The sequence below is a fragment of the Ahaetulla prasina genome, chromosome 2 (genome assembly GCF_028640845.1).
Source record: "Ahaetulla prasina isolate Xishuangbanna chromosome 2, ASM2864084v1, whole genome shotgun sequence".
In the NCBI taxonomy this organism is placed as follows: Eukaryota; Metazoa; Chordata; class Lepidosauria; order Squamata; family Colubridae; genus Ahaetulla; species Ahaetulla prasina.
Genome location: NC_080540.1, coordinates 211695857 through 211715764, shown reverse-complemented (window position 1 = coordinate 211715764; position 19908 = coordinate 211695857). Strand labels below are relative to the sequence as shown.

At 39.9% G+C, this 19908-nt stretch overlaps 1 protein-coding gene across 2 annotated transcripts in view; it reads right to left on the bottom strand.

Annotated features, from left to right (window-relative positions):
- Positions 1-847: 847 nt before the first annotated feature.
- Positions 848-19908, bottom strand: part of RIGI (RNA sensor RIG-I) — a 54062-nt gene continuing 35001 nt past the window's right edge. The window contains exons 8-18 of one of the 2 annotated variants that reach the window (XM_058167175.1): positions 18900-19158; positions 16014-16176; positions 13443-13544; positions 11306-11463; positions 10347-10482; positions 8938-9086; positions 8204-8294; positions 6484-6654; positions 4090-4241; positions 3673-3819; positions 848-1352 (exon numbers count right to left, since the gene is read on the bottom strand). In XM_058167175.1, the coding sequence (XP_058023158.1) occupies positions 1062-1352; positions 3673-3819; positions 4090-4241; positions 6484-6654; positions 8204-8294; positions 8938-9086; positions 10347-10482; positions 11306-11463; positions 13443-13544; positions 16014-16176; positions 18900-19158 (1819 nt within the window). In that variant the 3' untranslated portion in view covers positions 848-1061. The remainder of the gene's footprint in view (positions 1353-3672; positions 3820-4089; positions 4242-6483; positions 6655-8203; positions 8295-8937; positions 9087-10346; positions 10483-11305; positions 11464-13442; positions 13545-16013; positions 16177-18899; positions 19159-19908) is intronic. The other variant, XM_058167176.1, reaches the window with a different exon arrangement.

The following is a 19908-nucleotide window of genomic DNA, read 5'->3' as shown; positions in this document are numbered from 1 at the left end:
CTACTGTGTTTCTCAGAAAATAAGACTAAGTCTTATTTTCTTTTAGACTTGAAAATAAGCACTTGGGCTTATTTTCGAGGCGGTCTTACTTTTTTTGAGGTGCAGCAGGCCAGACTCAGTGAGCTGGTCGCGCCATGGGTGCACCGTTGCCTCCATTCCGAACCTTCAGGGTTTGGAATGGAGGCTTTTTGGCGAATGGGAGGAAAATGGGGAGGGGGATTTTCTTGCCTGTCATCTTTCCTTCAGTCTGTGCTGAGCTTGAGAAATGGATGACAGGCAGGAAAATCCCCCTCCCCATTTTCCTCCCTTTTGCCAAAAAGCCTCCCGCGAGCCTCCCAAAAAGAGGGAAAAAGCAAAGCAGCTGGCCGCAGAGCTGCCAGCTTTGGGGAAGCCACCCAACTAGCAGAAGCACTGCACCAAGAAAGAGAAGGGCAAAAGTGGTATTTGCGCTGCCCCAAGGGGCTGCAGCTACAGGTAGACAGTTACCTCCTCCCCCTATGCCGCCCACTCGTGCTGGCCACGCCCATCCCCCTGGGCTTATTTTCAGGGTAGGGGTAATATTAGCCCCACCCCCAAAAAAATTAGGGTTGGGTTTCGGAGAAACACGGTAGTTGATATAAAACTTTTAGTCTTACATCTGAAGAATGAAAACTTGGCTTTCTTATCTATTACTATTATTGACAGTTCTAGTTCAACCTCACCTTAAATTGATTAGCTTATCCTCAGCTATATGTCCCTGACTTTTTAAAATAGCCAAGTACGGCTATAATTTAAAAACAACCCCTTACTCCCAGCCTCCACAAACCACCAAGGGCCCTTTAAAGTTTCAAATATATATATATTTATTATTAGATTGCATAATCAAAAGAAAACAGATCAGCATTTTTGAGGAATTAATGGAAGCGTACTAAGAATCAGACAGGTGTCACAGCTACCTTGGAGTTTGAATTTACACTGGAGTAAGTGGAAAGTTAATAGTTCCTCAGTTATCAATTTGACTAAAATAGAATTAACGAGGTCATGCAAGATTATAAATGGAAGTTTGAACAGACCGTACTTCACTAAGGTATTTCTTCAACAGTGAAGTCTTTCATTGCAAAATCAACATCCTTCCATTTTCGGAAATAAAACTGCTTGTTGCTAACAACATCCTGCACGGAAAAGCTCTCGATTTTAATGATGGGCATGTCCGCAAAGGTCTTGTACTTCACAATGATTCCCCAGTCGTGATGGCAATTGAGGCAATACATCTTGGCTTTTTTCTCAAAATTCCCGTAGGTGTGTGCCTTCTTATGAGGTCCTGTGGTATACCGTGTTTTAAATTTCTCATCTAAAACAGTGTGGTGCGACTCCTAGAATGAACCCAGCACAGAATATATAGCATTATCTGTTATCACTTTATAAATGGATTGGTCAGAACTCTAAGGTTGCATTGCTTTCAGGTCAACTTATAACCTCTTGGTAAATTACATGCATATTCCAGTTGTCAATTTCCTCAAGCACAGCAGTCAAAGCAGCTGCATTTAACTTCTATAGTTCTGCTTCCAACATTTAATTCTGAAATGGGAAAACCAAGTTTCTCTCAACTGAATATAAAGAAGGGCTTTTTCATGACGGACGCTTTCAGCTAGCTCAGGTTTTATTTTGGACTGCATAAATTCCAAGCTTCACCTGGTAATAGGAGTTCAGAAATGTATCTTTATGTGAAATCAACACAGAAAAAAAAAATCTGTGCATGACTCCTTTGAGCTCATTTGGTTTGCTTTTTTAAAAATAAAGACAAGTTTTTAAAGAAGAGTTCGCCCTTAGCCCATATAGTTTGTAACCCTGATCACTGAATTCGCTTGGGAGGAGTTTTTCCCAAAATCTGCAATGCAGTTTATCTCAGTTGGATCATGTCCACAAGAGCTATTGTTTCTGGTCTTCGGGATTTGTGGAAATTGTTGGAATTTGGTGGATTATGAACTTGCATGGAGATTACATGGCTTTAGAGACCTTTGATGACCCTTCCTGTTTACTGCCAATACCATGAAAGCCACAATATGTGGGATGAATGTGTGAAACATTTAAAATTTGCAGTTGTGGGGTTTTTTTTGGAGGATACTGGCTATTTTTTTGGTGGAAAGGCAGAACCCTTCAAAATATATCCCCTCTGGTGCAAACATTCACAATCCAATTGTGAATATACCTCTCTATATGAATTTAATGTAGGAACAATTGTCCTTGATTTTACCATCAATCTGACTACTTCAAAGGGACTAGAATGCTAGAGGGTCCATTTATCAAGAGATGACACTCCACCTATATGTGTAACCCAAAGGCTGGAACTCTCGTTTAATGTTCTTACAATGACCAGAAATACAAAGTGCTAAGATTTACCCTTACAGTTTGACAGGTCAATGCTAATATTTATTTTCTTCACTCCTTTTAAGTGTAAATATACCTAAACTCATGATGCTGTTTACTCAGCTATGCAAAGCTTTAAAAGGAGTTCTACAATTGAAAGGTTTGATTTAATAACCATTTTTAAAAAATTAATCCTTGGGTAGATTTGAAGTTTAAAATCGAATAGCTGTTATTTGCTGTGTTTCCTGCATCCTAGTCCTGACACGTCTATTATAAAGTGCAGAGAAACAATTAAAAATACTGTATGCAGCAATGATGGCAAACCCAAGTGCCAAAAAAGTCACGTGGAAACGTCACATGCGAGCACACGCACGCTCTGGATTGCGGTCTGGAAAAGCTGAACTTCCTGGTTCTAGCAGGCATGCACGCCCAATAATCGGCTGGCTGGCGTGCATGTGCAGGCGGGTTTGTGGCACTGCCGCTTGTGCGAAGGGATCGCGCTCCAGAAAAGCTGAACTGCCAGGTTCTAGCACCCATGCACGTCTGATGATCAGCTGGCCGGTGCACATGCGCACACCATTTTTCGGCACTGCCGCACGTGCTAAGGACAGCTGATTGTCACACACACATGTGCTCCAGAAACCCAGAAGACAAACAGGAAAGGCAGCGCGTGCCAGGTGACATGGCTTCGTGTGCCACTTTGGGCCATAGGCACACGTGCCATAGGTTCGCCATCATGGGTATATAGCAAAGAAAGCCTTAACACTTTCCAGCTGAAACTTTCCATCGATATCCTCTAAAGCTGCATTCTTTAAAGAATGGTCTGAGGAGCCCTGAAGAACTTCTCAGGAATCTGCAAAATCAAAATTATTTGCCACCCTTGTTGAAAACTATGTAATATTAAAATCCCATCAAACAATTGGAACGGAAGTGGCAGCAAATGGGACAATTTTAGTTTTCAATGATTGATTTTAATAAATATAACACATACAAACAAAAAGTGGTTGGAGGGGGTTCCTCCACAATTTTTAAAAGCAGGAAGGGGTCCAGAGAGAAATGTTTTAAGAAACACTTCTCTAACGCTTCTATCATTTTGATGTTCATTTTATTCTGCCCAAAAATTAAGCAGATGCAGGCATATGTTTTTCCTGATTCATAGCCTATGGATAAAGCTTTTATTGATTCAAATCTTGAAATTCAAATCACAAATTTGGACTGAAACAGGCCTCGTTCAGAATTGAACGGGAACACAGCTGATTTGTACCCTCCAACACTTATCCCACCAAAAAAAGACACTGTGAAGCAAAAGCAGCAACAGCAGATTACCTCAATCACCCGGATGTCCTCTGTGCTGCAGGCCTTGTTCTTGCATTTGCCACACAAAAGGACTCGATTGTTTTTCCAGGGTTTGGGTTCTGTCGTTTTTTTCTTAGAATCTAGCATTTTTATTTGCTGCTTTTGCAATTCGGTGATCTGGGATGAAGAGAGAAAGATGGAATTCAAGTCACAAGGCACCAACTACTCTCAAGAGCTCAGGAATGTTGTCCTCAATCAACCTCCCCACACACACACAAATCCATCTTGAAAATAAAATAATGACAACCAAACCTTGTAAGCAAAGTTAGACAACAGCAGGTTCAGCCATTCTGTGTTTGAACAGCGTTGGCTCATTTTAAAGTACAGAATTTCCCCCTCAGCTGAATGAGACATTAAGGAAGCCCTCATAAAAAAAAATCTGCTCACCTTCTTTGCAAAGATCTTTTCATCCCAGCTCTGTACCTCTTCAATAGCTCTGTTCATCATTGCCTCCTTTTGTAAATTGTATCTCTCCTTCTCTTCCTGTTCTTTTTTGCTCGTCACAAGAATGCACTTGCTGTCTTTTGCTCTTCCACGACCTGGAGATGGCACATTACAGGTAGTCCTTTTTTAGGGACCACAATAGAGACTAGCAGTTCCATCGCTAAGGGAAGTGGTCACGAGGTGAGAAATTACATGACCAAGATTGTGCTTTCTGGCTTGAAGCTGCAAAATTTGTTCAGTTTCACACTTTCACTGTTTATTTGCCTCTAACCGTTTTATTCCAGCTTTCCCTTTTCCCCACTCCCCTGCCCTTTTCAATGCTCACCTCAGCCTGGGATAATTACCAAGAAGGGAACTAGTATTTATACTTAACATTCATCTGAAGAGGAAGAATTACAAGAGTAAGTATAATGAGGAATGCACATTGAAAGAAAGGTACCAGTTCTAGCAACCACAAGCACGCTTAACCAACAGTCCAGTGTATTCCCCTTTGTGTGCCAAATTACACTCTTATAATCCCTTCCTCTCCATGATAAAGTGATAGATAATTGTTGCCAAGGCCTCCTCCTTCGAGTGAAGCCATAACTGGCATTACAAGAGACTCCTCTAGTCATGGCCTCTATTTATTTACCAACGACAACAATATCTAGGAGGATTCTCGGGTTATAGATTTGCTCTACCAGAGGAGTGCTATCCAGAATTACAACCAAAGCAGATAAGGGCCAAATGGGTTTTAGACTTCTATCTTAAATGTGATTCAATTCTTCCCATTGAACCCATTGAGCTTTAGCAAGTTTAGGCCAGCCCAGGATGGAGATGTACATCTAAGTCTTATTCACTTCATGAAGCTATTGAAAAGTGGGAGTTGGGCTAGAAAGAAGGCAGACCCTACAACACATCCACTCATGAAAGAACGGAGCTATTTAAAACAGCCATCCCCCAATTCTTGTAGTAAGTTCAGAAAGATGCTGTAGTTAATGGCACTGAAAATTGCTGAAAGGATTTAAAAGAAAGAAAAGGTGCACACTTACTCACTCACTGCAAATCCTTACGAAGGTTATCAGCCAAAACTGTTAATATTTCCAGGCCTAGGCCTGAACACTGACTGAATATTATCCAGGTAATATTTTAATGTTGGCCCCCAGACAAGGAATACAGGTAGTACTTGGTTAGCAATTACTCATTCAGTGACTTTCAAAGTTACAACAATGCTGGGAGATTTACAATGTATCCTCAACGTTGCAACCACTGCAGCATCTCAATGGTCATGTAATTGTGACTTGGGCACTTGGCAACCAGCGTGCCATGCTGGCAGCCGCAGCATCCTCCAGTCATATAATCACCATTTGCAACTTTTGCTGCCAACTTCCAACAAGCAAAGTCAATGGCAAGAAATCACTAATCACAGTGTTATTATTATTAACAATGTATGGTGTTATTACATTGGCCAGGAGACCACAATGCTATTGCAGAGTAATAGTTTGGCTGCCAATGTACCAGCTCTATTGTAGAAGACACTTGCGTGCTTCCCAAGGTGTGCCGTGCCAAGTTGGCTTCGCACCACAAATCATAATCAGATGACATCACTCTTAATGACAGAAACCAGGATTGCCCAAGAGGCTGCTGAAAGTTAGCACAGTCATGATTTTTTTGCTTTATGACATTTCTTAATGAGGAAGAGACTGCTCCCACTTATGGTCATTAACTGAGGACTATCTGAAATTGGATTGGAGAAGTGCAACAATGTTTCCAAGCAATACATAATGCCTCCAATCTCAAAAGCACTTTTTGCTAATTATGACTATTACGTGTTTGCATAATAGGCCCAAACAAGGTATTGTTTGCTGAATCACTATGTATCTGATAGTATCTCATCCTAGGGCGGATATGCATGACCTTCAGTTAATATACAGGTAATCCTCGACTTACACCACTTCATTTCTTGACTGTTCATAGTTACAACGGCACTGAATAAAGTGACTGTTTTTCAGAGTTACAATCTTTGCAGCCTCCCCATGGTCATGTGATCAAAATACAAAAGCTGGGCAATCTGGTTCATATTTATGATGGTTGCAATGTCCCGGAGTCATGTGATCACTTCTTGCAACCTTCTGACCAACAAAGCCAATGGGGAAGCCAGATTCACTTAACAACCAAAAGTTACTAACATAACACCTTCAATGATTCACTTAGCAACTGTGGCACGAAAAGTCGTAAAATGGGGGCAAAGCTCACTTAACAAATGTCTCACTTAGCAACATAAATTTTGGGCTCAGTTGTGGTGGAGGACCCCCTGTAATTAAAACATCTACGTTCAGAATAATTTCGCCAACCTACCTCTGACTTGTATCATTTTGATGACGTTGCCTACATATTCATATAGCAGGACCAGGTTGCACTGAGCAATATCGATCCCTTCGTCAGCAACTGACGTTGCTATTAGCAGCTTGCTGTCCCCTTGGGTTTTGAAGGCATCCAAAGTCCCTTTCTGATTTGGGAGGGTCATGCCTAAGAGAGCGATGATGAAGGAGAATCCAGAGTATCAACCATACAAATATTGCCCTTATCACAGGTCTGCGGAGGGTGATCAAGAAAAAGTACAGAGTGATAAAAGAACCTAGCCTTGGTAAGAATCTCTGCTTCACAAAATACCACACACGGACAGGTTTCCAGTTCTTAATGAAGTTGCGGGGCGATGCTTGAAAGTGTGATGTAAGAGAAGGAATGGTAGAATGTGAGGGCAAAGTGAAAAGGGGGATTGGCCTAGAATCCCTACACGGTCACAAAAGAACAAAGTCCAACTCCCCTTGAGTACTGTTGATACTTATCTAACTCTAAGCAAGTGCCCACCAATAAATCAGTTTAATTGAACCCTCTTGTCTGGACCTGGTCTTTCACGCCAGACAGTGGGAACCATGCTTATTGGAAACTGCCAGGAGAGGTCAGCCTGTGTCTGACATTTCTACCACCCTGGTGCACAGCTCCAATCCATTGAATAAACCCTGACTTCTCAATACTTCCAGAAAAAAAAAACAAACAGGTTAGTTCTAACCAGTCTAGAGCAGGCGTCTGCAAACTTGGCTCTTTTAAGACTTGTGGACTTCAACTCCCAGAGTTCCTCAGCCAGCTTTGAGGAACTCTGGGAGTTGACTATGATCAAAATTTGGATGCCTAGCAACTGCCATATTTATGATGGTTGCAGGATCTTGGAGTCATGTGATCACCTTTGGTGACCTTCTGACAAGCAAAATCAACCAGATTCACTGAACAACCTATAATGTACTACATTGTGCACAGTGAACCCAATCTTAGATATGTTTCTTTATCCATAAAAGGGAGTAGCAACCAAGGATCCAATTAAGGTCTCCTTGGCCTTTATATATTTTGAGAGAGGCAATGGGGAAAAAATGTTCAAAATTGTTTTAATAGTTTCTCTGAAATTCAAATAATTGTTAAAAGCTGAAAATGTACATAAAGAATGCATTAAATTCGTAGATCTCAAAAATGTTGGTTTCGTGGTTTCTTATGAACTAACTCACTTGATATACTTGTATGGAAGATCTTGGATAATTTCTGTTTAGGAAACTTTTCTTTCATATTGAAATATAGTTTCACTTTTTAGTTATCATGAGTTTTACTACCAGTAACCCTCAATTTACCATTTGTTTTGTGACCATCTGAAGTTACAACAACATTGAAGACAGTGACTTACGACTGGCCCTTGCATTTACAACTATCACAACATCCCCATGATCACGTGATCAAAATTCAGATGCTTGACAACCAGCATGCATTTATGATGGTTACAGGGTCCAGGATCATGTGATCACTATTTGGGACTGTCCCAGCTGACTTCCTAGAAGCCAAAGCACTGGAGAAGCTGGTTTCATTTAATGACTGCCATGATTTGCTTACCAGCCATGCCAAAAGAGTTGTAAGATCAGACACGGCTCACTTAACAATTGCCTTGATTAGTAATAGAAATTCTGGTTCCACTTGTGGCCATACGTTGAGGACTACCATCCCCAACCTATACAGTCCATCCAAGTTGCCTCACCTGTACAGTGGTTTCTTTTTCCACGTCCTATCAGCACCTGTGGCTTCAGATGCTTAAGTTCAGGTGTTTCTTCTACCCAATTCTTCAATGCCTGTAAAATTAATTTGTGACAATAGGGATCTAAGTTTCAATTGGCACACTTGGCTGGCATGATTGTGCGTAGCCCTTTGTACATAATCACAGAACCTTTGGAAATATCTTTACACTATTAAATTTTAATAATAATATAAGCACATTCCTTAACATTGGAAATTCCACTCCCAGTTTCTGACCTGAGGCTTACCTGTAATTTCTTTTTCTTTCTTTCTTTTTTTTGAATTTTATTTTTATTGTGATTTTATTTTTTCATAACATTACTGCATTTTCAACAGAACTGTGACATTATTGCATATTTCGGATCTACCTTCCATATAATTTCTATATACATCCTACGCATCTAATCAACAATAGCCTTATATATACTGTAATTTCCTTTTCATCACCAACACTGTAATAGCAAAAACCAGAGGAGGGGGATGCTAAAATTGACCCTAACCATTCTGATAATGCTACCACGTGAGCAGAAGGCCTTCAGCAGTTCCCTAGCTAGTTAGAAGAGTACACTGTGGTCCCATTCCAAGGGAAATTACCCACCCATCTCAAAACACAAGTAAACTGATCTTAAGTGCTAAGCCACACATAACAGAAAACATGGGGGGAAATCCCTCTTCCTCCATATTGGAAGAGTTTCTTACTGCCAGCAGTGCTCTTGTCTTCACGAAGAGAATAGTGCGTGTCTCAGGGTTGACATGATATGCCTCTCCCAAAATCTCTCTAATATCTTCCAATTTTGGGTTTTCATTCAATTCATCCCCGGAAGCAGCCTTGAGTTCTAGCAAATTAACTTGTGAGAAAAAAAATGCAATTGTATAAAGATGGATAAGGAAAGGGACACCTTCCCTACAAGACTATAACCTAACACCACACAGATAAATAATTACATTTTATTATACTTGTTTGTATAGGTAATTAGCTGCATTTCTAAAGGATTCAAAAATTATCTACAATAATTTTACATTTCACCTTTCATCCACGGCAGTATGGATCAGGGTTGTTGTTTTTTAATTCTCGGAACTGGCTTTTATCAGTTCCCTCTCTCTCCCTCTCCCTCTTCCTTAGCATTGGTCTATTCTATTTTTTGACCTAATTCCCAGTGAGGCTATGATCACTTAATGCCCACTTAATAATATGACTAAAAAATTGTAAGTTATTACTGCAAAGCTACAGTAGCCTTTTGCATGCCATTCTAGTTTTCTATGATACAGGGAACTAACTGGTAATATATCAGCAATCAAGCATATGAACTTGCACTTGAAAATTATAAAATTAGGCAGCCGAGTCAAACTTTTTTTTTTCCAGAACCAGTCCCTTATTTTTAACATGTACAATTGCATTTCATTGGGATCTGCCAAGCCCTTCTTGCATATACCTTCCACAGAAATAAAAATAAACTTAAGTTCACTTTACAGATCAATCAAGTATGCTACTACAAGATTTAAATCTCTGGTTTGCTCTTTTGTTTACTTAAGAGTCCCTCTGTTAGGAAAATGGGCAGTTAAAAAGGAGAGAGACAAATATATAGATAGAAAGGGAGATGATAGATAGTAGATAGATGATAAAAAGGGAGAGGATAGATAGATAGATAGATAGATAGATAGATAGATAGATAGATAGATAGATAGATAGATAGATAGATAGATAGATAGATGTAGGTAGGTAGGTAGGTAGATACTATAGGTAGGTAGGTAGATAAATACTGTAGATAGATGATAGATAGATAGATAGATAGATAGATAGATAGATAGATAGATAGATAGATATAGACAGACAGACAGACAGACAGACAGACAGATAGGAGAGAGAGAGAGAGAGAGGTAGATAGATAGATAGATAGATAGATAGATAGATAGATAGATAGATAGATAGATAGATAGAGTGAGTTGATAAATATTGTTTGAGGATTGAAGTATTACTGGAAAGCCGGAGTATTATATTCTTTATTGCTTCTAATATATTTTGAAAGTCAAGTTTCTCTGTTGAAACAGACAGAAGTTTGACCTATCAAAGCAACATGAATGTAGGGCCTTTTTAAAATAACACGTACCTTCAAAATTTGAGGCCAGCTGATGTTCAATATCATCAAAGTCGCTATTTTTGATATCCTCAAAATAATCTTTCAGATAAACCAAAGCATCTTTGGTTCGGGCATCTTCATTGATGATTAAGGCATCATTGTATTTCTGTGATTAAAAAGTATAATTTACATTATTTTTATACCATAAAAAGGTCGTTCTGAAAGCCTGGCAGCAAACAACACTCAAGAGGGGAAGGGGAAGGGAAGCCCTTACAATCACATGAGGTCTTCATTTAACGATGGCCATGAGGACTGCTGGAAGTAGCTAAGCCACACAGTCTTGCTAAGCTAAGCCACATCACCTTTTACGACCTGGTCCCAATTGCCATTGTAACCCCAGGACTACCTGGAGCAATGTGACCTATTTCAAACTTGAATCATTCCGAATTCAAATGACTTGCTTCAATCAACTTTCACATCTGAGGAGCAATTGAAAAAACTACACGTAGTCTTTGACTTACGACAGTTCACTTTGCCTAATATGCAGGCAGCCTGGGTTCCAATCCCAGAAGGGTATGGCTAGCTGATGAGAACTATACTCATAAATTTAAATTTAACATAAAATAGTTTGTCATGGAAGCCTGCAAAGGCTCCTGGATTGCGGGTGAAAGATGAAGCAGTATGCTCCATTCCATATTTGGGTAAGCCAGGTTGCCCTGATAGACTGGTCTCACTGAAAAAAACACTTAAACAAAGTAACTCATAATACACCGTTGATTAAAGTAATGCCAAACATTAGGAAACAGGGCAGGGGTGTCAAACTCATGTCATCACGTGACGTATCGCGACTTCCCCCCCTTTGCTAAACCAGAGATGGCTGTGGCCAGCACATGACACATCTGGCCCACGGGCCACGAGTTTGACACCCCTGCAATACAGCAACAAGGCAAGAGAAATGGTTGCTTCCCAAGAAAAAGGAAGTTACCCACCCGGAGGTGCTCCGTGCAAATAAATAGAGCTCTGCAGACTCGGCTCTCATCTTCCTTATTTGGCAACTGTAACACCACACCTTTCTTCTGCACGTCGACTATCCACTGCTCGTATTTCTGGGTCCCATAACATTGGTTCTTCATTACAGACAAGTCATCTATTGGAGAGAGAAAGATTTTTTTAAAAAACGTACTGAAGGCCCACAATGAAGAGCAGAGAGATCTCTTTATTCACGTTCCGATTCAAGACATGTTATAACCTACAGTACTGTATATTGTATTATTCTATACCCGGCTAGAACATATGGTGTTAATGGCACTCTGGTGTGGTTGTCTATGATTTATGAGATCTTTTTTAATTGGGAACCTTGATTTTTTTCCTTTTTTCTTTTCTTTAAACTGATAATGGTTCTTTTATTCTCCTTTTCCACCCATGCATATCTGCTACAGAAATAATTAAATGCTGTATACATTAGATTGCACATAGAGCATTGTGTGGTATGGAGTTCTTCTACCATCATATCATTTTGAGCTTTGTGTTTTATAATGTACCGTGTACTCTTGTGTTCTTTCATGTGGTTGTATAGTATTTTGTGGTTTGTAATGTTAATATATATGACTCTGCATTGTTATCTGATACTGTGAATTGCATCGCGTTTGCTTTGCCCTACCACATATTCCCTTCCATTATTAGTCACTTATTTCTACTCCGTTGTGTTATATTCCGTTATGTACTGTCTACCATCTTATGCTGTCTGAAAAAATCTTGTCTGTTGCTCACTGGAGAACAGCATCTGCCAGAGATTCAGATGGCCCCCACCAAAGACCTGGTTGCTTTCTTGGGCTTTAGCAGGGATGAAATCCAGCAGGTTCTGACAGGTTCTGGAGAATCGGTAGTGGAAATTTTAAGTAGTTCAGACAACCGGCAAATACCACCTCTGGCTAGTCCCAGAGTAGCGGGGGGGGGGGGAGAATGGAGATTTTGCAATAAGCTTCTCCTGCCACGCCCACCAAGCCACATCACGCCCACCAAGCTACACCCATAGAACCAGTAGTAAAAAAAATTGGATTTCACCACTGGGCTTTTGGATCAGGTAAGGCGAGAACTGCTGTAATCAATGTGGCTCTTTGATGAATGAAATTGTTCACCCTTGGGCAGCAGGATTTGTACTTATTTGTTTTTAATGCTTGTATGCCTCCTAGAATTATCTGTGTCAGAGGGGTGGGCCACATAAATAAGTAAAATAAATACTGTACAGTACTGTACTGTACAGTATATGACAGTCTAAATTGGATGGAAACATAAACGTGATAGATTAAGAGATAGAGAGACGATAGATACAGAGAAATAATAAATGATGGATGGATGGATAGATAATGATAGAGAGATAAGACAGAGATATGTGTGAGAGAGAGAAAAAGAGGGAGAGAGAGAATATGTGTTTTGAGTTCTCTTTAGGATTATGGTGCAATATGTGACATTTTGTCTTGTGTTAGGTAAGTTTGTATTGCTTAGTACTGAGTTTTATGTAGTATATTTAATATACTGAGCAGTAATGTGAATTGTACAGCATAGTAATAGCATTTAGATTTATATACCACTTCATTGTGCTTTACAGCCCTCTCTAAGTGGTTTACAGAGTCAGCATATTGTCCCCAGAAATCTGGGTAATGGAAGGCTGAGTCAACCTTGAGCCAGTCAGAATCAAATTGCTGGCAGCTGGCAGAATTATCCTGCAATACTGCATCATCACAGCTCTTAATGTGAATTGTATAACACAGTATACTTTAATATGCAGTTTATACTATTTTGAAATGAAAATTCAGCTGTATTATGCACTGAGGAATATACTATGTATACAAAGTCTGTTTTATTGCAGAGCTATATAGTACAGTGAACTGAATTATAATTGTTGGGATGAATGGTGTTAATTGCACTATGTAATGATTGATATATCTATATAATGTATGTGTGCATATCTATATGTACATGCATATACACATCTTATTTAAAAAATAATGCTCTTAGAAAGAGACAGCTTTGATCAGGTCGTAGAAAAAAGTGATGATTTTACACAACCATGTTACATCAATGGAGCATATAACTGACATCACCAAGCAATCTCAATTGTCTTACCAATAGGATGAAATTGTCTTGCTAGAGCCTCTGCTTTCAACATCATCTGAGATAAAATATCTACAAAGCGATTTTGTGGTCGAGTCCCAACGAGCCTAATAACTGCAGTAAAAATAAAAAAGAAACCGCCTTTCTTAGTGTGCTATTAGCCGCACATTTAATTATTTTAAAATTATTACAGGTCTTTTCTTTTGTTCAAGAAAAGATTAAAGGTTTCTTAGAATGTGGGGAACTAATTTATTATGCTACCTTTTTAAATACTTTTGTCCTTCAGGGATACAGCTATAATCCCAATATACTAGTCATCAAGTATATTGCCGCAGTTGTTACCTGACACAACAACGTGAGAGAGTAAAGTGGCTCAAAATGTTTGTTTTTCAAAAGGCAGCTGCTTTAGAAGTATAGCTAGCCTAGTTCTGCTGAACAAACAAAACTGAATGAAATTTGGAGCACTTTAAATTATAACTTATTCTTGCATACATTTTCATAAGGTAGAGTCCACTTCATCAGATGCATGGAATAAATCCTTGACTTACGACAATTCATTTAGTGACCATTTGAACTTACGATAGCACCGGAAAAAGTGACTTATGGTCATTTTTCATACTTGTGAATCCCATGGTCACATGATCAAAGTTCAGATGCTTGGCAGCTGACTCATATTTATGACGGTTGCCATGTCCTGGGATCATGTGATCACCTTTTTGGTGACCTGACAAGAAAAGTCCATGGAGAAGCTAGATTCACTTAACAACCATGTTTCTAATTTAACAACTGCAGGGATTCACTTAACAACTGTGCCAAGAAAGGTCATAAAATAGGGCAAAACTCACTGAGCAAATGTCTTACTTAGCAACAGAAATTTGGATCTCAATTGTGGCCATTTTGTGATCGGGTTCTGTGCAAGCGGCAGGCAAGGGCATACGTACAGCTCCATTGCATGAGCGGCGGGCACAAGCATTCACCATTCATGCAAATGGAGCATGCACGTGCCTGCCCGTCACTTTTGCAGCCCAGTTCCGAGCGGCTCAAGACCCAATAGTGGGCCATGGTCCAGGAGCTGGAGACCTCCAATATAGTACATCCAGGGATGAAATCCAGCAGGTTCTTATAGGTTCTGGAGAACTGGTAGCGGAAATTTTGAGTAGTTCAGAGAACTGGCAAATACTACCTCTGGCTGGCCCCAGAATGGGGTGGGAATGGGGATTTTGCAATATCCTTCCCCTGCCACAGCCACCAAGCCACTCCCACAGAACTGGTAGTAAAAAACTTTGGATTTTACCACTGAGTACATCCACTATAACTCTTCAGAATGGGTTATCCAATTATGGGTTCATCCCACTGAGAGATGGGTTCTATGGCAGTTCATCCCACTATCAAGTCTCAACAGAACTATGAAGTGAATGTGTCTAGAAAGCAATCCAATCTGAGCTACAGGTAGATTGACACCAGATTTCATGGGCATTCCCCACACCTATTTCCAGCAGAGGGAAACATGAGACAAATATGGTTGTGTGGTGTTAATATATTTCCTTCATTACACAAAAAACTGTTTGTTAGTATAAATTTCTGGGGAACAAGATTCATGCATGTGTCGGGCTTTTCTTGGAGGCAACCATTTAGCCACTATGAAAACAAAATGAAGCCCCATACTTACCTATTCCTATCTACGTATATCTCCTCTTAATTTGGAGGAGTGGAGGCACTGGAGGGAGGCAGCATAATTGCATTGTAAGGGATTTCAAGGTTAAAAGTGGTCATGACAGGTTGTTTAATGACTGTTCAAAAGTTATGACCTTGAAAGGGTCTTTTATGACCAATAAATACCCCCAGCCTTTATAAATTTGTTTGCCTCTTCCATGGTCATATGATCTTGACTTGGGTGGCCTGGCAACCTGTTCACACTTATGACCGGTTGTTAAGCGCCTTGCAATCCCGGGATTGCCATTTGCAATCTTCTCCGCTGGCTTCCCCAGAAAGTCAGTGGGGAAGCTGGCAGGGAAGATTTGCAAGATGAAGGGACTCCCTCTCATCTCTGGGAGCTGTCTGTCTGCTGGGGGATAGTCTCAGCTCTGCTCCTACCTCAATGAAATTTCCAGCCTGCCTTTCTGTTGGGCTTCAGAAAAGGAGCTTTTTTAAATCATCAAGGTTTTAAAATCTTCCGGATTTTAGCTCTGTTTCTGCAACCTAAAGGGTTCCCCTCCATCCTGAGACTCCTGCTTAATGATCTAGGACAGGGGTCTCCAACCTTGGCAACTTTAAGACTGGTGGACTCCAACTCTGGCTAAGGAACTCTGGGAGTTGAAGTCCACCAGTCTTAAAGTTACTAAGGCTGGAGACCCCTGACCTAGGATATTATTAAATGACTACAAGGGGGGGGCAGGGAGAGGGGTGCTGCAATTATAGTCCCTGACTGAAGTAGTCACGTGATTATCTCACTTAATGACTCTTTTGCTTAACAACTGGAATCCCAATCCCAAGCATGGTCATTAAACTGAAGAACTACATGTATTCCTTTAAAAAAAAATAACTATTTGTTATTCCAATAGAGAGAATTAGAATATAGCTCACTTTTTTCAGGTTTATGAACAATTTCCTCTAGGTCCTTTACGTTCTTTCTGACTGTTGAGATGACTTCAATATTGAGTGAAGCACAAATCTTGCAGATGTAGTCTATGGCCTCACCTACGTTTTTGGCATTGCCAATGCCAGGGGAAGCGGTCAATCCTACAATCTGAATAATTAAAATACATTCACATCCACTTTAAAGCAAAAGTACCGCCCATCAATGAAGACAGTAAAACATGAAAAGAAAGAACAAGAAAAAAAGAGGCGAAGTTATTTTCTATTTTCACTATTTTCATTGGCCACTTATAGCTTTTCCTGATAGAGATCAATTGAAATCAGAAGAGAAATGACCTTTTAATCTTATTCAAAGAAATACCAGTACTACTATTAAATAATTATCATTTAAATTAATATCTTAAGATTCTTTACATAAAAATACTCCATCATAGTATTTAGAAATTAAGTGTTAGGAGATATATATTTCTGTTACTTTCTATCCTGTTTCTCGTTAAAAACAATTCCAAATCAACCTTGCCTCAAAACATTGTGAGTGCTCCATTACTGGAGGCTTTCAAAGAGACTAGACCAGGGATCTGCAAACTTGCCTCTTTTAAGACTTGTGGACTTCCACTCCCAGAGTTCAAGTCTCTGGGAGTTGAAATCCACAAGTCTTAAAAGGGCCAAGTTTGCAGACCCCTGGACTAGACAACCATTTGTCTGAAATGGTGTAGGGCAGGGGTGTCAAATTCACGTCGTCACATAACGTATCAGGCAAGGACTTTTTCCCGCTTCACTAAACCTGGTGTGGGCGTGGCCAGCATGTGACGCATCCGGCTAATGGGTCGGGAATTTGACAGCCCTTGTGTAGGGTCTCATGATCAAGCAAGGGCTTGGACTAGAAGATCTCTGAGGTCCCTTCCAACTTATTCTATGTTCTAAATCTTACTGTGAGTCATTTGAACTAAGCCAGGTCAATAAACAGGAATGGTTGGAATTTCAAGAATGCTCTTTATTGTTGTTGAGGTATTGTAACAGAATCTTGAAAGCCTGCCAGGCTTTCTCTAAAAATCAAGATGGATTTTTCTGAGTTTCTTTCTCAAACTTTCTCCTTTCCCAGGAATATTCTTTTCTGAAATTCTTCCTCCCCCTGCCATTCCCAGCATTCAATCTACAGAACATACCATTGCATTTATTTTCATTTATTTAAAAGGGGAATACATTTCTAAGATAAATAGCAAAACACTGTTAGATGCTAGTGGTGGATCAAATCATCAGTTTCTAATCCCAGAAATTATCAGACTTTTATCCATATAGTTATCCGGAGTCAGGTACAATTCAAAGGTGTGTAACAACAATATTTCTAATTGTTAGGAAAAAAAAATTCCAGTTGATATCGTGATAATATTGGACACAAAGAGTGGGACACTGCGAACTCGCACCGAATCCCTTCGCTGGAAGGCCTTATAAAGGGCTAAAGTCACCCTCTAGGGGTGACAAAGAGTGGAGGGGTGCCTGGCAGGTCCCGGAGAGTGGCGGCTCCCCTGCTTGAACCAGGGCTAATTCCCTCTCATCTGACAAAGAGGAGAGGCAGCTATTATGGCTGCCATGAAGCTGGGGCAGCCGAAGAAACAAAGAATGTGCTGGAGCTATATGGATGAACAGTGACTGGAACTGGATGAGGTGACTCCCTTTTTTTACCTAAAACCTACCCTAAAGAAAATAAACTCTGGAAAAGAGACTCTGAAAAGTTTGTTTAAGCGGCGAACAATTACAACGAGACAAATCACAGACCTGAAAGAAAAGATTTTAAGAAGAGACTGCAAAACCTTTAAAAACTTAGAAAGATTGGATCTCTAATTTTTACTGGCAATAAAGCATTTTAAAATGCTAGAATAATTGTCAGAGTTTTGATTATTTGTTTGAATAAACACAAACGGAACCTGTTAGAATTTCTGCAATGTTGAAGTTAAGCTGAAGGTGCCACCTACTGGTGAATGGAATAGACATTATACTCCTATAACTCTGGGAAAAATACTGATAAGACAGAGGAGAAAGTGGAAATAACACCTGGAGGACTGCTGTGCTATCTACTGCTCTATACTTATCTACTCCATGGAACTCTAATGATGAGAACACGGAAGACATCTAATCCAGATTCTCTGGGTGTATTGACTATGTTTATGATACTGGAATGACACTGTTGTTGTGGTTTCTTCCTAAAAGTCATCTTATCTAAAATAACTAAGCAACTACAACATGTCTTTCCATGTGTTTGGCACCACAATGTGCAATTACTTAATTGAACGCATTAACTACATTCTTTTTGTTCATGGATTAAAATTTACCAAAGTCAGTTTTTTTTCCCAAAGTGAAGCTCAAATGATTACCATATTTTTCGGAGTACAAGACACATCTTTTCCCCCTAAAAGTGGGTGAAAATTTAGGTGCGTCTTATAAACCGAATTCAGATGTTTTTGGCCTCCCTAACCTTCCGCGTGTCACGTTTTCACCCTCTCCGTCCCACGGAAAATGGGACATGCAGAGGACTGCAGAGTGCTTCTGGGGGCCGGGGATGGTGAAAAACGACACGCAAAGGCCAAAAACTATTTTTTTCTTGTTTTCCTCCTGTAAATTTAGGTGCATCTAATCCAGTGTGTCTTATAGTTCGAAAAATACAGTATGTTATTTAAGAATAGAGTGGGAGACAAAGTGGATCTCTGCCACAATATTGTCCAACTAAATGTCTCCTGGAGTACAGGTATGCATGCTATCTTCTTGAGAGGTTCAACATTTTTCATATTGTCTTCATGTATTAGAAGAGGATACACAACTTACTAACAATGACATATTTCTTTTACCAACATGAGAAAGCTCCCAGTATCATCTTACCTGAGGCAATGAGCGTGCACCTTGCTTCAGTTTAAGGTCCAAGTACTTGGACATTAACATATTGTACGGGTTATTCCCTGTAGTGTTGTGGCATTCATCGAATATCATCAATGTGAATATTGAAAGAGAAAGAATTGTCCCATCATTCAGAGAATTCAAAAGAGTCTGGGGCGTCATGACAATAATATCATTCTGATCAATAACTATGCCTGCAGGACTCAAGGAAGCATTTTCCCCACAGATGCCTGCAATGTTGTAGCTGCAAAAAAAGAGACAGATACTTCTCAGAACACCATCAACCCTATTTAAGCCTTTAAGTGAGGTGTGTGTGTATATGTATACACACACACACACACACACACATATTAAGTGTTTTTCTGTCGAAGTACCTGGCCTGCCCCAATGTGGGAGGGAGCATACTGCTTCTTTATCAGCAAAACATAAATTTGGTACAAAATAGTTTGTCATGAAAGCGACTGCCTGAGGGCTCCTGGTTTGGAGTTGAAAGGCGAAAGGGAAGTAGTATGCTCCCTCCCACACTGGGGCACACCAGGTGCTTCAACAGAAAAATGCTTAATCTCTCCTCTGGCTCAGCTGATAAAGGGAGGAGAACTTGTGGCTCAGAGGTTAATACAACTGCCTAATATGCAGGCAGCCCAAGTTCGAATCCATGTAAGGGTATGGCTAGCTGATGAGAACTAAATAGCTTGAAATAGATCTATACTAGTCTCCCTTTATTTCTTTATCAGCAAAACACAAATTTGGTATGTATATGTATATACACACACACACACACATCGAGGTCATCCAATCACACACACACATACATACATCAAGGTTATCCAATTACACTCATATAGACAAACACATATAAATACATAAATTAGTCATATTTGAGAGTTTCTTTTAATTGCAACATAGGCGCTTATCACATGTACAACTGCACACTTTACACATTACTGATTTCAAAGTAAGCAAGGATACTAAATTTCATCCTTAAGATACGGCA